The sequence below is a fragment of the Salvelinus sp. IW2-2015 genome, linkage group LG22 (assembly GCF_002910315.2).
Source record: "Salvelinus sp. IW2-2015 linkage group LG22, ASM291031v2, whole genome shotgun sequence".
NCBI lineage: Eukaryota > Metazoa > Chordata > Actinopteri > Salmoniformes > Salmonidae > Salvelinus > Salvelinus sp. IW2-2015.
In genome coordinates this window covers 10,979,016-11,001,583 of record NC_036862.1, presented here as the reverse complement: position 1 = coordinate 11,001,583, position 22,568 = coordinate 10,979,016, and the positions used below count along the sequence as shown (strand labels likewise).

General features: G+C 42.3%; 1 protein-coding gene across 1 annotated transcript in view; it reads right to left on the bottom strand.

Moving 5' to 3' along the window:
- Window positions 1-19,758, bottom strand: part of igsf11 (immunoglobulin superfamily member 11) — a 106,485-nt gene extending 86,727 nt beyond the window's left edge. The window contains exon 1 of the mRNA XM_024014127.2: window positions 19,253-19,758. Within this exon, the coding sequence (XP_023869895.1) occupies window positions 19,253-19,313 (61 nt within the window). The 5' untranslated portion in view covers window positions 19,314-19,758. The remainder of the gene's footprint in view (window positions 1-19,252) is intronic.
- Between the last annotated feature and the right edge of the window lie 2,810 nt (window positions 19,759-22,568).

Sequence of the window (22,568 nt, the reverse complement as noted above, 5' to 3'; positions counted from 1 at the left end):
TCACTGTTTGTTTGTGGGTGATTGTTCCTGTTCATTGCGTTCTTTGTTTTCACTAGGTTCACATGTTCAGGTCTGTAGCGTCGTTGGTTTCATTCTGTTTATTGTTTTTGTTCGTGTTTATTAAGTGTTCCAATAAATATGGAAACGTACCACGCTGCGATTTGGTCCTCCTCTCTTTCTCCTAACGACGAGCGTTACAATTATAACAAACAGCATATTACTTGTAGTTACAGGAACTGCTGAAGAGAGAGATAAAGCTCTCGTGTGGTTCATAAAGGGTTGCATGCTGCTTGATACATCTGGCTAATAACAGGCTCTTCTCCTATGATACACTAGAATGTTTCTAACTAGAGACTGCAATATGGTGACGTCTTCACTGCTCTCTCCACTGGTGTTAAATGGACCTCTCTAAGTGCCCTCCCACACGCAGTGCCCATAGATCCAACGGCCCAGGATAACACACAGCATCTACATTGGTTGGCTCTAACCCAGGCAGCCTGGATTAAGTGAACGAAATCATGTGAAACACTGGCTTTCCTGAACCCTGCTCTGTGGGACAGTATACAGAACCTTTGATTCTCTGCCGAGCTGAAACGCACAGTCCTAGAGTGGAATCGTTAGAAACTGGAATGAGCCCCATCATACCAATAACAGCACTAGAGCGCATTAGGCATTCCATCTAAACACTGCATGTTTTAGATCCCTAAGAGCACCATTGTGGGTTTTTAAGGGAAATGTTCCACTCTCAGCTATTGTATTGTGTAACGGAGGGAGCATCATACAAACGACTTCCGCATCCCCCCTTTTCCACGTCGACAACCAAAGAAATCGGTATCAATGTAAATAATACACTGCCTTTGAGATAATGTTATTGTTTTCCAACGCAAGGTAAGCTCCCTGCTCACTTCAAATGCCATTACACACCCAATGTGAAATGAAATARAGTCAACCATTGGATAAAGATTGGAGCATCATATTCTGGACATGGGCATCTTCAAGTGTTCAATTGATGCCTGTCAGAGATTCCCCATATGATGTAAATGTGCATTTTGAAACCCCCATGGCTCCAGGAGTGGAACATTCACCTAAAGCACAGCAGGCTCCTTTAATAATCTTCTATACTTTCTGCAACGAATTGTAAAGCTGACGTTTTGCCTCGCTTCTCGTATACTGAGAACATTCACAGGCTATCACCACTGCTTTTAATAGTACCTGCTGTATCGCTAAAGTGCTCTCATTTCAGAGACGAAGGGGCAATCATTTCATCATCTGTCATGCTGGGCCAGAGTGCTCTGACTGAAATAGGTTATCTTCAAGAGCATTGGCTACTGGGGAAAGAGGGAATCTCGGTAGATTACTGGGTGCAAATCAAGCAAATAGCTACGCTGTCTTCTACCATGAATGATAACTGCAATGAAACATAAGAAATCGCTTTCAATGGATATTTAGAGATGTGATCGTATGACTCACAGAATTAGATCACAAAATCTCATTCCAGCATTTACATCATCAGACCTGTTCTATTGCAGGTGTGTCAGTCTTATGCCTAATGTGAATGTACTGTAGAATGTCTAAAAGTGCTTTTTTCTGGTGGTCAAAATGACATTAAAGAACGGGGTTGCAATCATGAACATTTGAAAACAGTTGACAATCACAGGCTGAAACACAAGCCCTTCTAAATAGAAACCGAAAAAGGCCATTTTCATTGGAGTTCCCTTTTGAATTTAATTCCGACCTTTGAAGCACTTGTGAGAATTTCAAGCCATTACCCAGGCAAACAATTTGCAGCTAACAGCCAAGCACCTTAAAGAGAATGTCAGTTACCATGGAGACAGCTGCTAGAACCCTGGCTCTAACTTCCTCGCCACATTACAAGTACGAAGCACTGAGAAAAATTAAGAAATGTCAAAACTGATGATATTGTTTGTTTTGATTTCGAGCATCTGTTTTCATGTTTAACAACCCTGTAATCAGTTTGCAAATGATCCCTTGCTGATTGTTTGGTTCACAGAGGTACTCAAGGTAAAGTTTTAAAAGGAGATTAAAACATATGAATCAAGACAATGTAAACAAATGACAGCACAGAAAGACATAATTTGAGAGGTAGAGAACGCCACTGGCTTTAGTGTACTTTGGTAGTTGGTTTAAAGGTTACTGGTGTTTGTTGGTCGACTCGCCAGGTAAACCATGTTAAATGAAATCTTAGCTTGACAGTGGACATCAACATGTTACAACTGCAGTGGCAGGATTCAGTGTGGTGGTACAGTAATATAAATAGATTCAGTATGATGCTATCGGGTCAGTTCCTTAGTCTTTTCCAGACCAGATTGTATAATAACCTGCAAGCTTAAAGCAGGTCATTAACACAGAATTGATAGCCCTGTCCTGATGCCCTTCGTTAATGAACACTTCATTTCTAAAAACAGACCATTCTCAATGGAACCGATCTGATCACACATCCCTCATCTGCAAGCACATCCCATATGGTGCACATGACCACGTCCCATTTGTTTGGTTTATAAAGCTATCGTCTCACGAGCATGAGTGGCTATTGGGTCATGCTCCGCTGGTTACTGTGTAGGATGCTGCCATTAATTCATCCAGTTCTTTTCAAGTTCTGTTCGGAATCCTGTAKAACACAGTCCTGCATGTTAAGTTTCCCTGTAATCTTAGGAGATATTTTTAGAATAACAACAGCGTTCAAAGACTAGAAAAACTTGATTGTAGATTCACACTTGAATTCATGACTCAAGGTGTTTGCACCTGATTTTCTTTCAGGAGTCAAAATTTAAGCTGTTTATTTCAGGAGTAAGTATTAACTGTTTAATTGTGCGCGTGTATGTGTGTATGTATGTGTGTGTGTTGGCGTGCGAGCATGTCTTACAATAATAATGACGTCGTCTGATGCAGAAACCCTCAGTAAACATGTTATTGATCATTTCGTCATTTAAATATACATTTATTATTGTGATGTTATTATTTATAATTAACAGGATCTGGGCCGGATAGTAAAACATGTTGTTTTCTTTATACACAATGATTTGTTTGTTTTATTTTTCATCTTCACTCCCTCTTGGGGCCTAACCTAGATTACAGCACAACGACTATTAATCATTGATGATCAGACCTTTGAATATTGCTGAAATATAATACATTTGCACCTAAATGAACACATACATATTTAACAAAAATATGCTGTGCAATTTTTCATTTGTTTTTGTGTGGACAGGCAGCACCACCAATAATTTAATCCAAAACACACCCCAAATTAACTTTCACCCAGACTAGTATTCCCTGCAAAATCATAATGCCAATGTTTCAGTATATAAAAAGCATCCGAAATAGCAAAATATGGTAAATCCATAGGCCTACCAAAAGACACACAAATCACTGTACAGCATGTGTTACCCCTTATCACTGCCATTAAATACCTGTATATCGTCTGCCAATGTCAAAAGATATTGATCTGAAAAATGGTGCCGGAGAAGAAGGCAGACGTTTTACGTGTCCCCAACCGATTGTGCTTTTTAAATTTTATTTGCGTTGTTTGTAACTTATTTTTTTACTTATTTTGTACATAATGTTGCCGCTACCGTCTCTTATGACTGAAAATAACTTCTGGACATCAGGACTGCGATTACTCACCACAGACTGTCAGAATCCTTTTTTTCCTTTAATGAGTCTGACGAACCCGACGCAAACAATATACTGCTTTCTCTGGAACAGGCCCAGATCCCTGTGATTTGCGTGAAGAGGAGGTGGAGAAAAATGGGCCAGAGAGCAGGCTGCCTTCTGAGAATTCGTAGGCGAACGAATAAACCTCCACTTCCTTCCATTCTGCTAGCAAACGTGCAATCTTTAGAGAATAAAATCGATGACCTACGCACAAGATTAAACTACCAACAAGACATTCAAAACTGTAATATTTTATGCTTCGCGGAGTCGTGGCTGAACGACGACACTATCAACATACAGCTGGCTGGTTATACGCTGTACCAGCAAGATAGAACAGCGGTGTCTGGTAAGACAAGGGGCGGCGGATTATGTATTTTTGTGAATAACAGCTGGTGCACGATATCTAAGGAAGTCTCAAGCTATTGCTTGCCTGAGGTAAAGTATCTCATGATAAGCTGTCGACCACACTATCTACCTAGAGACTTTTCATCTGTATTTGTCATAGATGTTTACATACCACCACAGTCAGAGGCTGGCACTAAGACAGCATTGAATGAGCTGTATTCCGCCATAAGCAAACAAGAAAATGGCGGCACTCCTAGTTGCCGGGGACTTTAACGCAGGGAAACTTAAATCCGTTTTACCAAATTTCTATCAGCATTTTAAATGTACAACCGGAGGGAAAAAAAACTCTGGACCACCTTTACTCCACACACAGAGACGCATACAAAGCTCTCCCTCGCCCTCCATTGGCAAATCTGACCATAATTCCATCCTTCTGATTCCTGCTTACAAACAAAAAAGCACAAGTGACTACATCAATAAAAAAGTGGACAAATGAAGCAGATGCTAATCTACAGGACTGTTTTGCGAGCACAGACTGGAATATGTTCCCGGGATTCCTCTGATGGCATTGAGGAGTACACCACATCAGTCATTGGCTTCATCAATAAGTGCATCGATGACGTCGTCCCCACAGTGACCGTACGTACATACCCCAACCAGAAGCAATGGATTACAGGCAACATCCACATTGAACTAAAGGCTAGAGCTGTCGCTTTCAAGGAGCAGGACTCTAACCCGGGAGCTTATAAGAAATCCCGCTCTGCCCTCKGAAGAATCATCAAACATGCAAAGCATCAATACAGAACTAAGATCGAATCATACTACACTGGCTCAGAAGCTCGTCGGATGTGGCAGGGCTTGCAAACCATTACAGACTACAAAGGGAAGCACAGCCGAGAGCTGCCCAGTGACACGAGCCTACCAGAAGAGCTAAACTACTTCTATGCTTGCTTTGAGGCAAATAGCACTGAAACATGGATGAGAGAACCAACTGTTTCGGATGACTGTGTGATCACGCTCTCCYCAGCCGACGTGAGTAAGACCTTTAAAACCTCTTAGCGCTAGGGGTCAGATTTWTTWTTWTTTTTTAAATAACGTGCCCAACGTAAACGGACATTTTCTCTGGCCCAGATCGTAGAATATGCATATAATTTACAGATTATGATAGAAAACACTCCAAAGTTTACAAAACTGTCAAAATATTGTCTGTGAGTATAACAATACTTATTCTGCAAGCGAAACCCTGAGAAAATGTAACCCGGAAGTTATATTATTTATTTTTTTTACTGTGTTTCCTGGCCCGTCTAACCTCCATTTAAAGGAGTATAGACCAGATTCCTTTTCCAATGGCTTCCTCAGGCTGTGACCAGGCATAGACATAGTTTCAGGCTTTTATTTTGAAAAATGAGCGAGTTTTTTCAAAAGTAGTCAGGTGTCCTCTGAATATTTCCTGCGCGAGAGAGGGGCACCCCATTTTCCTTTTGTCTCTTAATGAACAGGTTATGGTCCGGGTGAAATATTATCGATTATGTTTGTTAAAAACAACCTGAGGATTGATTATAAAAAACATTACGGATACTTTTTGGAATTTGTCGAACGGAACACGGCTTTGGTTTTCTCAACATAATGTGCAACCCAAATCGCGTTTTTTTGTGATAAAAGTAATATTTATCGAACAAAAATAACATTTCTTGTGTAACTGGGCGTCTCGTGAGTGGAAACATCCGAAGATTATCAAAGGTAAGTGATTAATTTTATTGCTTTTCTGACTTTCGTGACCATGCTAATTTGGGGATAACTGTTGTAGCATTGAAAGCTACACTCACAAAAGCTTGGATTCTTTTCGCTGTAAAATATATTTTCAAAATCTGACACGATAGGTGGATTAACAACAAGCTAAGCTGTGTTTTGGTATATTTCACTTGTGATTGCATGATTATAAAAAAAAATTGTAATATTTTTGCATTTGGCGCCCTGCAATTCTAGCAGTGGTTTAGGAAAGTGATCCCGTAAAAGGGATCCGTAGCGCAGAGAAGTTAAACAGGTCAGCATTCACAAGGACGCTGGGCCAGACGGATTACCAGGACGTGTACTCCGAGCATGCGCTGACCAACTGGCAAGTGTCTTCACTCACATTTTCAACCTCTCCCTGTCCGAGTCTGTAATACCAACATGTTTTAAGCAGACCACCTCCCTAAATGACTCCCGACATGTAGCACTCACGCCTGTAGCCATGAAGTGCTTTGAAAAGCTGGTCATGGCACACATCAATACCATTATCTCAGAAACCCTAGACCCACTCCAATGTGCGTACCACCCCAACAGATCCACAGATGATGCCATCTCTATTGCACTCCACACTGCCCTTTCCCAGCTGGACAAAAGGAGCACCTATGTGAGAATYCTATTCATTGACTACAGCTCAGCGTTCAACCCCATAGTTRCCTCAAAGCTCATCAATAAGCTAAGGACCCTGGGACTAAACACCTCCCTCTGCAACTGGATCCTGGACTTCCTGACGGGCCACCCCCAGGTGGTAACAACACATCTGCCACGCTGATCCTCAAAACAGGGGCCCCTCAGGAGTGCGTGCTCAGTCCCCTCCTGTACTCCCTGTTTACCCATGACTGCACGGCCAGGCACGACTCCAACACCATCATTAAGTTTGCCGATGACACAACAGTGGTAGGCCAGATCACCGACAACGACGAGACAGCCTATAGGGAGGAGGTCAGAGACCTGGCCGTGTGGTTCCAGGACAACAACCTCTCCCTCAACGTGATCAAGACAAAGGAGATGATTGTGGACTATAAGAAAAAAATAACAGAGCACGCCCCTATTCTCATCAACGGGGCTGTAGTGGAGCAGGTCGAGAGCTTCATGTTCCTTGGTGTCCACATCGCCAACAAACTAACATGGTCCAAGCACACCAAGACAGTCGTGAAGAGGGCACGACAAAACCTATTCCCCCTCAGTAGACTGAAAAGATTTGGCATGGGTCCTTAGATCGTCAAAAGGTTCTACAGCTGCACCATCGAGAGCATCCTGACTGGTTGCATCACCGCCTGGTATGGCAACTGCTCGGCCTCTGACCGCAAGGCACTACAGAGGATAGTATGAACGGCCCAGTACATCCCTTTGGCCAAGCTTCCTGCCATCCAGGACCTCTACACCAGGCGGTGTCAGAGGAAGGCCCTAAAAATTGTCAAAGACTCCAGCCACCCTAGTCATAGACTGTTCTCTCTGCTACCGCACGGCAAGCGGTACTGGAGCGCCAAGTCTAGGTCCAAGAGGCTTCTAAACAGCTTCTACCCCCAAGCCATAAGACTCCTGAATACCTAATCACATAGCTACCCAGACTATTTGCATTTCCCCCTCCCCCTCTCTTACACCGCTGCTACTCTTTGTTGTTATCATCTATGCATAGTCACTTTAATAACTCCACCCACATGTACATATTACCTCAAATAACCGGTGCCCCCGCACATTGACTCTGTACCGGTACCCCCCCTAATAAAGTCTAGCTATTGTTATTTTACTGCTGCTCTTTAATTACTTGTTACTTTTATTTCTTATTCTTATCCGTATTTTTTTAAACTGCATTGTTGGTTAGGGGCTCYTAAGTAAGTATTTCACTGTAAGGTCTACACCTGTTCTATTCGGCGCATGTGACTAATACGGTTTGATTTTAACATTTGATTTGATCATCAGCAACAAGGACTCTAAAAGGAAAAGGATGTCAAAAGGTCAATGATGAGACCCCGACTTGGACACAGCCAGGACAATATTGAAAACACGGGATACAAGTAATCTGCCAAGACTGGTGATGAGGAGCCCACAATAGCAGTCAGACTGACTGATTACATTTGCCTTAATCAGAGGTTAACATTAATTACAGGATGAGATCAGAACATGAGGGAGCCTTGGGTTTTAAATCCCTTGGCTGTACACACACACACACACACAAGCACGCGCACACAACCTTACGCACTTAACTACGCATGTGCATACACAGACAAACACACACACTCACACACAGACACAGGAGATGAAGCTTAAAGAGGGAACCCACAGGGTGGTGTATGCTGCATGATTATGCACAGTGCCTGCTGGCTCTCCTATGTCTCTGGGTTTCAGCACCATCTCTCTTGTGTGCTAGATCTGCAGTTAATATAAAATGATTCTACACAATTTTCAATTATACATGAAGCCCACCCACTTGCTCCCTAAGTGTACGGAACCTACAACTTTTCTGCCGCATTAAAGCTACAAGATATTTTGAAGTAAATCTGCCTGGTATCATAGACATAACCGAACACATCCAGGTACTTTGGAGAAATACTTAGGCCTACTCTGTATGCCTTGCATGCAAGATAGACGGTCTTCACCACTATCCAACCTGGTATACCATGGTAGACAGACATGTGTAACATTTCAATCTGCTACAAATCCACAGCCTCATGTATAGAACAGTGTTATGGAGGCTGGAAATGCACACAGTACCCAGGACGATCAGGGCCAAATTCTACTCATTTTGCCATGGGACAGAGAGACATTTTTGCCGTTTTAAAGCCAATTTCCTGCATTATATCCATTTTGCCATTGGGTGGTAAATTGTTTTGCAGTTTTAAAGCAAATTTTCTGCAATTTTCTACCCATTTTGCTATGTCTTATGCCATGTTAATGATATCTAAGTGAGAGTGACTAACAAAATCAATGGGGGCCCTGAGCACGTGCCCTTATTACTACAAGTTTAGATAACTGGCTAGACTAACTTACCAATCTAAAAATTGTTAGCTTACATGACTAATTGAGTGATTGTCAGTGACTGACATAAGAGAAAAACTGCTGATGCACAACCACATTTCTAACTTACATTTTGCACATTCTACTATTCAACAGTAAGTTGAAACCCCGACTGAGTTCCTAAAAAAAGACAGTGTTCGCTTTGGGCCGGGGAACCTTATTCCTGGAGCCGGCCCTGGGCAGGTTCAGTTAATAAGGCTAAAGTTAAGGTTGTGTAGTGTTTTAGCACTTACACCATCACTTTGGCAGAGAAACACCACCGAGCCAGGTTAAAAGGATAGTTCCCTTCAGGAAAGTTGAAAAAGCTGAAACTTCAAAACAGCAAACCATCCCTTTAATATTGTGCACCAGATCTACAGGTTGGAATATTGGAGGAGACGGGAAACAGCAGCAGCTCACAAACGTGTGGTAAAAAGTGCCAAGCAGCCAAGAAACCAACCAACCACACTGGGTCCAGGCTTCACCCAGGCTCTGTCCAGTGGAACAGGGGGCCTCTTGTTCCTGTGCCATGGTGGCAGGAAAAGTGATGTATTCAGATGATAATGAGCCATGCAGCAGGACAATCAAAACCCCCAGTGTCCTGGCACCAGCTAGCCCTCTCTCAAAGACCCATCGCCAAGGAGACCAGTTGGAACGGGACCCTGACAGTGCCAAGGGACAGCGAGGGTATTAAGGATTTCACAAAGCTCTAACGAACTGAGGCTTTCCAGAGGACTGTCTTTCAGCAAAGAAAAACACACAGCTACCCTTGGTATATTTCCTACTGTAAAGGGCTGTATTGGAATGCTGTTTTGAATATCATCTGTGGCATGTGTGATTTTCTCCAAACARGTCACGGCTGTTCGTTTCTATTTTTACACGCACAGTCCACCTGAGTCCTCGGTACTGTAGGCAGGGTCGATACAAAGAAGCCTTTTCATTATTTACCACTGCTCCCCTGGCCAAGAAAATAATCAAGCATTTGGATTGGAACTCTCTGCCCAAAATTACAGAGGCGGCTGACAGCATGCAAACGAGAGGTAATGGTCTTAGAGCAGAGGATTTAACACATGGTGGTATGCTCCAGATGTTTACTTAGAGTTGTTTTTCCAATACCACGGCAGAACTGGGTTCAAACACCATTTGAAATAATTCAAATACGTTTCGAGTTTGCTTTAGCCTGCCTGGAGTACCAGATGGGCACAGGGCTTGCCGTTTCGAAGCTATTATATTGGTTCCTTTGCAAAAAGGCAAGCTCAATGACACCCAGCTAAAGTATTTGAAGTTATTTCAGATAGTATTTCAACCCAAGTCTGTTACCACAAAGGAGGAAAGTAGAGTGGGTAGAGGAAGCTCAAGCAAAGTGTTGTAGTTCCTTCCTTTGTAATCCTGCTGCACTGTGCCAGTACACTGACTGACTGACTCTCCTCAAGATAGAGGCAGAGAGGCAGTACAGCCCTTACCATGCTGTGCAGTCGTGTGTGAAATGTGCTTCGGTGGGTGACTCAACCATGTATGCATTTCTAAAGGATTCACTTTGACCTCTATCTACAATCAACTGGTCTCTCCTGAGGAGTGTCTGTCAGACAACAAAAGGGAAGTATGGAGTTTATTCCTGAGCTAAAACCAACTCCCCTTTAACGGTTTATTAACTATGACTATAACACGGTATCACACGAGCTCATCTGCATACCAATGTGTAATGCATTTTTCATCCGACTGTTAAACAAGGATTCATTAAAATTGCAGTAATTTTGCCACGCATTAGCCATATAATCAGTTATAGCTGGGTTGAACGAGCGTTTACCCTTTTATCCTGGCGCCATTTTTAACAATTGAAAATAGCATCTCTTGTGGCTGTGGGAGTAAAATGACGGTTGGCTCAATGGGGCTCTCTGCCGTTTTCAACTGAACTCAATTTTCTATTATGTTCCCTCTAATAGCGAAGCCATCGCTTTCTGCACCCACCACTCTCCTGAAGCTTTAGTCACAGCTAAAAGTCAATAGGCAATTGCAATAGGACAGCTGACGCAAACTTCCAATGTATTGAAAACCCTGCTCAGAACAACCTCTGACTCAACAATGTTTTTATTTTTTACATCAGGAGAGTGTAATGAAATACCCATGTTATTTTTAAAGGGAAAATGTCAGCCTTGTACGCACATGGGAGGTTGATTGATCACTTGTTATTCACTCACTGATTATGGGCCACGAACCTGAACAGGCCTTCCTCTCTAGGTACTAAATGAGGATGTTGGTTGTGTTCCAATAATCTGTACTTTCTTGTGCACTTAAAGGGACCTTTCAAAATTGTTCAACTTCATATTCGCCATCTCCAGCACCACCCCAACATCAACATATGTGACAATGGTGCGTTTCTATGTTTTGTGGTAAAAAAAGATAGAGGAAGATACATTTCCAATGACATCATCAACCAATTAGTAGGGGTGGTGCTGGAGATGATGAATATGAAGTAGAATAATTGCTAAATTCCCTTTGTAGATTTGAAAGGAAATGACAGGTATATGAATATTCATTCCAACACCAATCCAATGCTTTTACGTTTGTGGGCAGTAGTGAATGAGTGCACACTAGGAAGAAGGAGAGATTACTGGGGCACACCCGTTCTCTTTTAAAAAGGAGAGGGGACATCTCAGTTATGATGCATGATGGGATACACACACTCCCTCCGATATCTATCAACAGAGGAATGACTCTCCGTGTTGACATTGCAAGATGGGACAACATTGTAATTGCATGGTTATTGTTGGTTTGGGATAATTACAGTTGTGATAACATGCAGGGATAGTCTTAATTGTGCATGGCTAATTACCCCAATTGACTAGATTGATGTTAATTGCATTGTTCACACTGTGTATTGCATATTGGACAACTGAAAAATAACCACAGAGGACCTATACAGACAGCACGCAGGACCAGGGATTCAAACCAAAGACCTTTTCAACTCTAGTCATTAGCTCATTCCCACGGCCATAACATTGTGATGCATTTTTGCCCTGGATTCACAGAAGAGGAGTGAACTATGGCTCAGAGGGAGGAGAGGGAAGGGTGACAATAGAGGGAGGAAAAAGAGAAATTATGGTGGTGGGATGAGGGCAGAGCAGACCGAGGGATGATGAGAGGCTGGAGAGAAAAGATGAGAGATGGAGGGAAAGAGGAGAACAAGAAGGGAGGTAGAGGTGATAATTAGTTCACGTGAGGTAGGGCCAAAGAGGCTTACTGTCCACTGAGTCTCGTGAATACATAAACCCAAAGCTATCTATAATCTATAAATCACTGCATGGGGAACTGAGGGTTGTAATCTGCCGAAAAGCCTGTCTTAGCGAACGATTTGAGGCAAATAAACAGAGGAGCACTTTAATATTTTACACATTGTCTTGCGACCATGTGTTACTTGCGCACCGCGGCTATTCCATTACGCCCCACGTTAGCTTAAAGCCCCTCAAATAGCCTGAATATAAATCCTTTCTGCTGTGGGATAACACACACTAATAGGTAACACGGCGCTGGACCAGGGATTTGTGACACAACTAATATTACAGCTGATAGATACACTACATGACCATGAGTATGTGGACACCTCATACCAAACTCATTGGCATTAATATGGAGTTGGTACCCCCTTTGCTGCTATAACAGCCTACACTCTTCTGGGAAGGCTTTCCACTAGATGTTGTAACATTGCTGCGGGGAATTTCTTCCATTCAGCCACAAGAGCATTAGTTAGGTCGGGCACTGATGTTGGGTGATTAGGCCTGGCTCGCAGTCGGCGTTACAATTCATGTCAAAGGAGCTTGATGAGGTTGTGGTCAGGGCTCTGTGCAGGCCAGTCAAATTCTTCCACACCGATCTCGACAAACTATTTCTYTATGGACCTCACTTTGTGCACGGGGGCATTGTCATGCTGAAACAGGAAAGGTCCTTTCCCAAACTGCTGCCACAAAGTTGGAAGCACAGAATCGTCTAGAATGTCATTGTATGCTGTAGCGTTAAGATTTCCCTTCACTGGAACGAAGCAGCCTAGCCAGAACCATGAAAAACAGCCCCAGAACATTATTACTCCTCCACCAAACTTTACAGTTGGCACTATACATTGGGGCAGGTAGCGTTCTCCTGGCAACAGCCAAACCCAGATTTGTCCATCGAACTGCCAGATGGTGAAGAGTGATTCATCATTCCAGAGAACATGCTTCCACTCCTCCAGATTCCAATGGCGGCGAGCTTTACACCACTCCAGCCGACGCTTGGCATTGCGTACTGTGATCTTAGGCATGTGTGCGGCTGCTCGGACATGGAAACCCATTTCATGAAGCTCCCAATGAACAATTCTTGTGCTGACGTTGCTTCCTGAGGCAGTTTGGAACTCGGTAATGAGTGTAGCAACCGAGGACAGATTATTTTTTACACACTACGTGCTTCAGCACTCTGCGGTCCCGTTCTGTGAGCTTTTGTGGCCTACCACTTCACAATAACAGCCCTTACAGTTGACCGGGGCAGCTGTAGCAGGGCAGAAATTTGACGAACGAGCATCACTCRGCTGTTCTAACACGTATCAGACCTGACGTGTTCATTCCTACTCTAGTAATGTTGCTCAGCCTAGGGAAGCCATTTTGGCTCGTGTTTAAGTGGGTGAGGAAAGGGAACTTGTGAAAACTTTGTGTAGACAACACACCATTAGGGATCAATTCAGACACTCAGCACACATTAACCTGGCTGTCCTCTGGTGGAGAAGTAAAATATAACGTAATAAACTTCTACAGCATGCTAAATATACCGTTGCTAGTCGCTGTCTATCACTTAGCTACAACCTAATTCATGTTTAGTTTGAATTTGAAGAACTACACTGAACCTGTGCTGTATACATATTCTGAGATCTTTTGAAGATATATTCTTCAGTTCTAGGTTAGGAAACATACATCTTCTTAGGCGGAAGCATGCGAATCGATGGCTTTATGAAGCACTACATCAAAGCTACACCATTTATTTTGACAAATGCATTGATTCGTAAGGCTTATCATAAGATATGGGGCTAAGCAGAGAGAGAGGCATAACACCCAGTCAGGTTATGAATTACCTATGGCTGTGAAAGGCTGGTGGCATGTTTAATGCAGTAGAGTGCCTCTATATTCTGCTGCTTCTCTGAAGATCTCTCTGGATGATTCCTTTACAGATTTCCTTTCAAACTAAGCATCAGAAAATCACAGCAACATTTAAAAAAAAAAAAAAAAAATACTGGTGTTATGTTTAATCTAATACGAATTTGAAATGTATAAATATCTATTAATTGTGTTTAATGTCAGAGGAACATCATGAAATTGCAATAGAACGACCGGTTCCAGWGGTTTAAAAGGGATTTTTATCTTGACAAACAAGGCATTTTGTAGTGCAGTGGCACTTGACTGACGTTGACCTACAGTGTCCACTGAGTTGGGTTTTCTGGAGAAAAAAGACAACATACACTAGCCGCTGGCTGCATCACATACAGCCAAACAGCCATCAGTGAGAGCACACCACCTCCCTTAACATTTAAAAGCTTCTAACATTGAAATGCCAATAAACAGAAAACCCTTTTCAAAGCATTTGAATTTTGCACACCTCACGCTGGCACACTGAATATACTAAAGTGAAAGTAGATTTCCCAGGCACATGAAAGCTATTAACAGAGGTCCGTAACCATACCTCGAGGGATGAAACGCGGAAGTCACCATCACAGAGCGCCAGACGACACGCTGGGTGCAACTATGTGCAATTTTTCTAAATTACATTCAGAAGAATATGAATTATCCTCCATGTATTGAGAATGGCAATTATTTGGTCAAGACACTTTCTTGGTCTTCCTGTTTCCACTCGAGCCGTGTAATATTGAGTGGTTTTATCACAGACAGAATAGCCTTCAACCACATAAAATCCCTCTCGGAATTGGAAGCCATTACTATGGTCAGGGACATAACCTCCAATCGTCAGCTCTACCAGGTTCAAGAGGTCATGTCTCTATTCCCTCTAGTCTATAGGGTTATGATGATTTGGATGTCATGGTAGCAATGTGTATTCGAATAAACTCACGTTTGAGTTTGAATGAGTCCTTGTACCTGAGAAAAAGCTCACATGCAGACACTATGCATTTAGAAAGTGATGCTGGTTGGTGGCCAGTATGTGAGGTGGATTACAGCAGCTATGTGGTCATACCAGGGCAGGAGAGCATTAAACCTCTGGGATGCTTACTCACTGCCATGCCAAGGGAATTAGAGCACACTACACACTACTCGACCTTCTGACCCATTGATTCCCCTGACCCCTCGGTTTCTAAACAAACAATCCTTGCTAATGCCCTGATACATAACAATCCTCTATCAGACACTGTTGGAGGATTATGATAGGCTAACGCACAAGGAGGCAAGGTGTCTTATGGGTGTTGTAGGTTTAAATGTTCTGAATAAGAAATGCACCTGGGAAGTTTCATGATAGCCTTTAAATGCTTGGCATGTAAGCTTTAGATTTTACGTTGGTGTTAGAAATGATGAACCAAGGTACAGCACTAAAATAGCAATCTATACAAAGCACGCCACAAGACTGTCTCTGTACTGCAGATAGATGGACACGGGACATTTCTCGAACACTCCCCTGCAATGCCATCAAATTTCAAGCCACTGAAGCTGAAAATCTAAAACGGCAAGTTGAGGGCATTCTCTGGATGCTACTACAGGACGACAACATCCGCCTAAAAGATGTATAACCCCTGGGAGCAACGCACGGGGACAGGGAATCCACATTAAAAGACAGGTTAGTGTGTGAACCACAAACGCGTCCCTCACCTCACTCCCAAAACAGTGTCCAAACAGGAAGTTGTGGACGGACGCTCATACCGTACGCATGCAGCCTAGTGGTTAGAGCCGCAATGTTCAGAACACACATGCCGTCTCGGGAAAGGGTTCGATTCCACTGCCTTTCTGACACAAACTCTCTCCTATCTATATCTGGCCAATAGAAGTGGAATTCTTAATCTCAGCTCGGTTTGATGACATTAATGAGATTTACATTTTGGTTATTTAGCAGACGCTCTTATCCAGAAAGACTTACAGGAGCAATTAGAGTTAAGTGCCTTGCTCAAGGGCACATCGACAGATGTTTAACCTTGTCGGCTTGGGGATTCAAACCAGCGACCTTTCGGTTACTTGCCCAATGCTCTTAACAGCTAGGCTACCAAACCCCCGAATCCCAAACAGCCATGACCACACATTGGACCGAGGTGTTTGGGCATGAACTCGGCTCAACCGCCGCAAGCTTCTCTTTTGGGTACTGTTAGTAAAGTCCTAAGCAGGCAACTGTCTGCCAGTGCTTTCTCTCTCTCTCTCAAATATCTCCATCATTAATTCATACATTTCCCCAGAACCAGCTATCACAGCATTCTTTTGAAGGCTCGTCCTCCTAGCTCGTCTCTGTCGCTCWTGCACATGAACTTTTCAAGCAGTCCCAAAGGTCTTTTAAATTTTTGAGAAGCTATTTTTAGCTTTAAAATAATCGAGGTGGAAACGTCCATCTGTCCTACACACATTCCAGCTGCTCCTTTTTAGTGGGGAAAAAGGAACACAAATTATGTGAGCACATATTTAAAGTATAAATCGTACTTGATTATTGAAATCATATATTCAATATCATTTAGAAGGGAGACTCACCATGAAGGATCACAGATGATTACAGAGACAGTTTGTTTTGCATCACTGAGCACTGCTTTCCCAGCTCTCTCCCCTGAGTGCTTTTCTTGTCAGGGATACCTCTGCCGTGTCAGTCGTATTTCTCTGCTCAGGTCTGTTGTATTTGTTTACCTTGATTTTGGCAGGTAAGTTGATTGAACTTATTCTAAATTACCACAGCGACTTGGGTAAGAGTCACAGTGTAGAGGAAACTGGCCATGGCAGCTTAGGGAATTCAGACAAGACACCCGGTTAACACCCCTACTTTTGCTTGGGTTCTGGTATTTTAGAAAGCCTGTTGATATCTGGATGGTTAAAGCTTACAGTACCTGCAGAGAAACTCTTTTTGCCAAGAAATCTGGTTTAAATTGATGCAAATAAAAGTACCTTACTGCTATTATGAGTTTTTTCATTGCATGTTTCGCCTAGGCCGACTCCTCATCTTCCCAACACAGCATTTAACTCATGGGGTGTGGAGAACTTCAAACGAGAAGCCACTACATTGGGGCACTGGTGGAACCAGGCAATTTAAAAGGCAACTAGTTGAAAAGTTCAGGGACACAACTTCAGATACATTAAATTTGCAGAATTGATCAGCATGCCGGATTGGTTCTCCAGCCCTCCAGCTATCTGGTGAAATCTTTAGAGCCGGCCACGGAGAGACACACTGTGGGTATTGCCCTGGGCATCATTTCACAAGCAGAACCAATCCGCCATTTATTCTGTCCTTTTAAAAGTCCCTTGAACCAGCTCTGGGAAAGTATTTTTTAACATCAAACTTTTTCTGCATAACTTTATGCTTTGCATGTATCTAAATGTCTGTACTTGGTCTGCCTGGCCATAGCTAATTGACAGGAATGCAACATTATGTATGAAGGCTTTGCTTGAAGACAGGCTTTTTTTCCAACTAAGGCTGACAGTTTGAAGGGACGTTCAGTGAACTCGACAGTGTAAAGGGGACTGTCCGGCATCACTTGTGTGGAGAGAGTTCCCTTGTGACACGCATTCTTCCAGACACAGGGGAGTTCTAGCGAAAACTAACGGCCACAGTCAGCTAAAGAGAGACCACAGCACAGCACAGGGAGGCAACCCACTGGACACAGACGTCAATTCAATGTCTATTCCACATTGGTTCAACATTGAAATGACATGGAAACAATATTGATTCAACCAGTTTGTGCCCAGTGTAAATTGACGCTTAAGTAACACGGGCCAATAGAGTGCACTGTATCTCTCCTCTTCACCCCAACACTTTACTCCAACAAACCAGTAGTACCATATCAACAGACCTAGCTTTACCACACTAGAGATGTAACTCAGGAAATTGATCATGAGTTGATCGGATCAATTCACATCAATGAGTGATGATTCCTGAGATGCACATTGCACCCAGGGAAGGTCAATATCAATATACAGCAGAAACAAGAAGACATCAGAGAAGAAATCTATTGCCAGTTTACAGTATTTATAGAGACAAACACCTAGATCGATAGAGAACATATTTCAAAAGTAAATCGACAATTTATGTTCAGTTATGCGTCTTCTTTGGATACATTGTACAGTATGAACCACTTGCAGTCATCTCTTTGGAGTACAAGGGAGAACTGCTGCACCTCATCCTTTGAACTCTTGCATTTTCCACTGGATCACAGAGCAGATAAAGTGAGACACTGATTACACGAGTAGACTTAGAAGGGATGGGGAGAAGGATGCTCTGTCAGTCCACTATTGAATAAGGATGACAGCAGACATCACACACAACATCACAGACAACATACCAAAGTATAGTAGTTATGTTCAATAACTAGCACTCAATTGGATCAAACAAGAATTCACAGTGACACTTCTCTGTGATACACAAACATGTGAGACAGAATCCAGAGGGTGCAGGTTCATGTTGGGAAAATATTCCACAAACATTGGCCATTTCAATTTGCCTTGGACATACTTTGTTGTAATATAAAGATGACTTAAATATGAATCATTAGCTTTGTATGTTATTGTCGTCTACCCTCAGCTAGTTCCCATCTATATTCTGAAAACTTCTTATGAGGTTGTASTTGAACAGCTACAACAAAAAGGCGGCCAAGGTGCGTCGTCACAGGGAATCGAGTGCTCTTCCTAATCGCGCGGATTATCGGTTGCACCCCTTTGCCGTCTGGATGGACCTTCGTTTCTATCTCAGACCAACACTGAATGTTCCACTACATGTTTCAGTCCGTATCCACGGCATTGACTATAAAAGAGAATACATATTTGCGCTCCCTGTCCGATGTTCCAAAAACGCCCATCGTGTGCATATGAAAGCAATCAAAAGTGATTTTCATGCGATATGGGAAAACATATTTAAACAAAGTAATTCTAAATCATTGCTTTAGATTGTGCTGGAATGGAGGGGGTTTACAGAGAGATTCAAATATTAAGGGAAGGATCAAGCATGGCATGCGCTCTTGGCGAGGTTGCTTCCATGGCACAAATTCACCAATATTACAATCATAGATTACACAAATGAAATATTGTATCCCAATCATTTCCTCGTGATCACATTGATATAATAAAACACATCATGTAAAAATGGTTGGGTAAGCCAATCTTATTTGTTAAAAATAATCAATTATGGTCAATTATTTTTTCCATCATATTTTTTCTTCTTCGTGGTGTTACGGTGAGAGGGACAGTTTAATGTCACACAAGTAGCTAGGCCTACAAACTTTTTAAAGTAATAAATGTCTTACCTTCCATGCAAAATAAAACCAGCCAAGCAATCCATAGGTCCGAATTATGGAATTTAATCATGGTTCGTAAGTACTTGGCAAGTCGTTTTGTGTGGCTTCTTGATTGAATAAATCGTTATTTCACCGTTTATTTGATGGAAAGTAACGGTCTCTCGAAACAACATACATGAATAGAGTTGCATCTCATCATAGTCTAACACCACACTAAACCGTTGCTTCTTCTTGGACGTCCTTTCTTTTCGTTTCAGTGTTGTTTTTTTGTTGGTCGCACACTCGCACTATGTTGTCAGCTGACAGCACTTGGTATTTTCCATTTAATCAATTACGCACGTTCTGAAAATTGTCGCCAGTCTTGCTGTATTAGATACAAATTCACAGAAGACATGAAACATTATCATTTCTTAGAGGGCAATTGTTTCTTCTTGTACAAGGCAGGCCCATGGTTCTCAATGCTAAACATGCACTCCTTTTCTATACTGCATTCTATTTGGAACCTTGATCGAGAACTCGCCCGTACTGTTGCCAGGAGACCAGTGACGCCAGTCTAGACTAGAGGTAGTAATGCCCCCCTCTGGTGACAAAAAAAGCCACTGTATGTGCTTGGTGGGCAACTGCATCCCGCAGTGCACGGTTGAAGCCAGCTCCAATGTATACGGATGTACTGCATTATGCATGCAATGCACGTGCTGAGTAAAAGCTGATATCAAGTAGATAAAGACTATGGACTTGCCAGGTTACCATTTATCTGGTTTATTGAAAGTTTTGGTTGATTGATTGCTCCAGCTTTCATGCACATCTTAATTCTGTAGAAGTGACATGATTTTCAGAAAGTACAAGCCCAATTCAATTTCAAAAAATGTGTTTTCTTCATGCCTGTAACAGCAAACCAACACAGTTTAGTTTTTCAAGCTGACAGTTTTCTGTCACCACCACCCATATTAGAAAGCCAGCAACACACAACAGCAGCTCTCAAAAGGGAGGCAACTGTCAATGTGTTCTCTTGAACAAAATGTGATCTTACCACAGCTCAGCACAAAATACTCCCCGTGTTTCACTAAAAACACTGCAGGCATAAAGCCTGAGCACTCCTGGGCCAAATCTAGATATAAAAACAGCTTCTTTTTTTTTATCTGTCAAGGTTTTGTAGACAAACATTTGACGAAAACTTTTTCCCTTATTCAACTGTTCTGACTGTTGAGTAATTAAAAATGTATGAGAGGAGATGAGAAGGCGTGACAAGGCCCAGCGCTTCAACCAGCTCTTCCGTCCTGCCTGGGGTTGTTGGCAGGGGTTTCCAAAGAATATGTCTGTCACTCCTGACTTGAGCAACATAAGGAGTAGCTACTTGTACCGGAGGCCATTCAGATTGTTTGATTTCTGACATACTGGCGCCATTTTATTGAACCCTGGCGTATGTTATCAGATATTATGAATACTAGATCTTAAAGCACCCCTGGTCACTACCTTCTGATTTGAGAAAGCAGTAACACTCAAGTTATTCTTAAATACAAGTGTGACAATGTATACAGTAGCCGACACCGTACATATGAGCATACCATTTCAGAAACCATGAAAGCATAAATGAAAAGCGACCATACAGTTCTGCTGACAAGTTCACTAGAACGATATACAGTCCATCTGTTCATCGCCCCTCCTATGCATCCCAACAGGGATACAGCCAAGTGTGATAGAGGAGTTACCATACAGAAATGGCAGCATCCAAAGACACTGATTTATTATTGATACATTTTGCAATCGCTCCATTTTTCTTTTTCCGCACGATATAAAAGATTAAGAATGTGAGCAAGATATGTACGTTAAATGTTTTAATTCTTCTTTCCTGACAACCCCTGTTAGAGTTCACGTCCACTTGAATATTGATGCCATGTTAAGGAAACACTGCCTGGCTTTTGCTGTGTCATGCATTTTGTGCACCCCAGTCTCATCTTGTGCAGCTTTGCTTTTCCTAGTTTTTGTGGGATGAATTTACTCCAGGCCAGTGCACCTGCTCACTAGGTCAATTCAGGTTAGGAGTCCATTCCTTGTCTAATCTTCACACTGCATAGTCAGAGTACAATATGTTCGTACTGAACATACCTATGTCCCACTTTGAACACTATCGCCTGTTGAGCAAACCTTTGGGTGGGTATATATATATATATATATATATGATTTCTAACTCTTTTTTTTTTTCACCTTTATTTAACCAGGTAGGCTAGTTGAGAACAAGTTCTCATTTACAACTGCGACCTGGCCAAGATAAATCAAAGCCGTGCGACACAAACAACACAGAGTTACACATGGAATAAACAAACATGGTCAATAATACAATAGAAAAAGTCTATATACAATGTGTGCAAATGAGGTAGGATAAGGGAGGTAAGGTAATAAATAGGCCATAGTGTCAAAATAATTACAATATAGCAATTAAACACTGGAGTGATAGATTCCCAGAAGATGAGTGTGCAAATAGAGATACTGGGGTYCAAAGGAGCAAAATAAATAAAATAAATAACAGTATGAGGGATGAGGTAGTTGGATGGGCTATGTACAGGTGCAGTGATCTGTGAGCTGCTCTGACAGCTGGTGCTTAAAGTTAGTGAGGGAGATATGAGTCTCCAGCTTTAGTGATTTTTGCAGTTCATACCAGTCATTGYCAGCAGAGAACTTGAAGGAAAGGCATCCAAAGGAGGAATTGGCTTTGGGGGTGACCAGGGAGCGCGTGCTACGGGTGGGTGCTGCTATGGTGACCAGTGAGCTGAGATTGGGCAGGGCTTTACCTAGAAAAGACTTATAGATGACCTGGAGCAAGTGGATTTGGCAACGAATATGTAGCGAGGGTCAGCCAACGAGAGCGTACAGGTTGCAGTGGTGGGTAGTATATGGGGCTTTGGTGGCAAAATGGATGGCACTGTGATGGGGCTATTTTGTAAATGACGTCGCCGAAGTCAAGGACTGGTAGGATAGTTAGTTTTACGAGGGTATGTTTGGCAGCATGAGTGAAGGATGCTTTGTTGCGAAATAAGAAGCCGATTCTAGATTTAATTTTGGAGATGCTTAATGTGAGTCTGGAAGGAGAGTTTACAGTCTAACCAGACACCTAGGTATTAGTAGTTGTCCTCCCTTATGCTTTCAATTTCAAACATTGAGTTTTCCCATAAATTGTTCTAAAATAAACAAAAGAATGCAGTTCAATCTTTTGAACTGGACAATTTATCAAAACACTTGAACATAATGTTTGCCAATCAATTGTATTCAATCTATTTAACAAATATTAAATGAAAAACACCTCCCTCTTCTGGTGGACATTAGACTT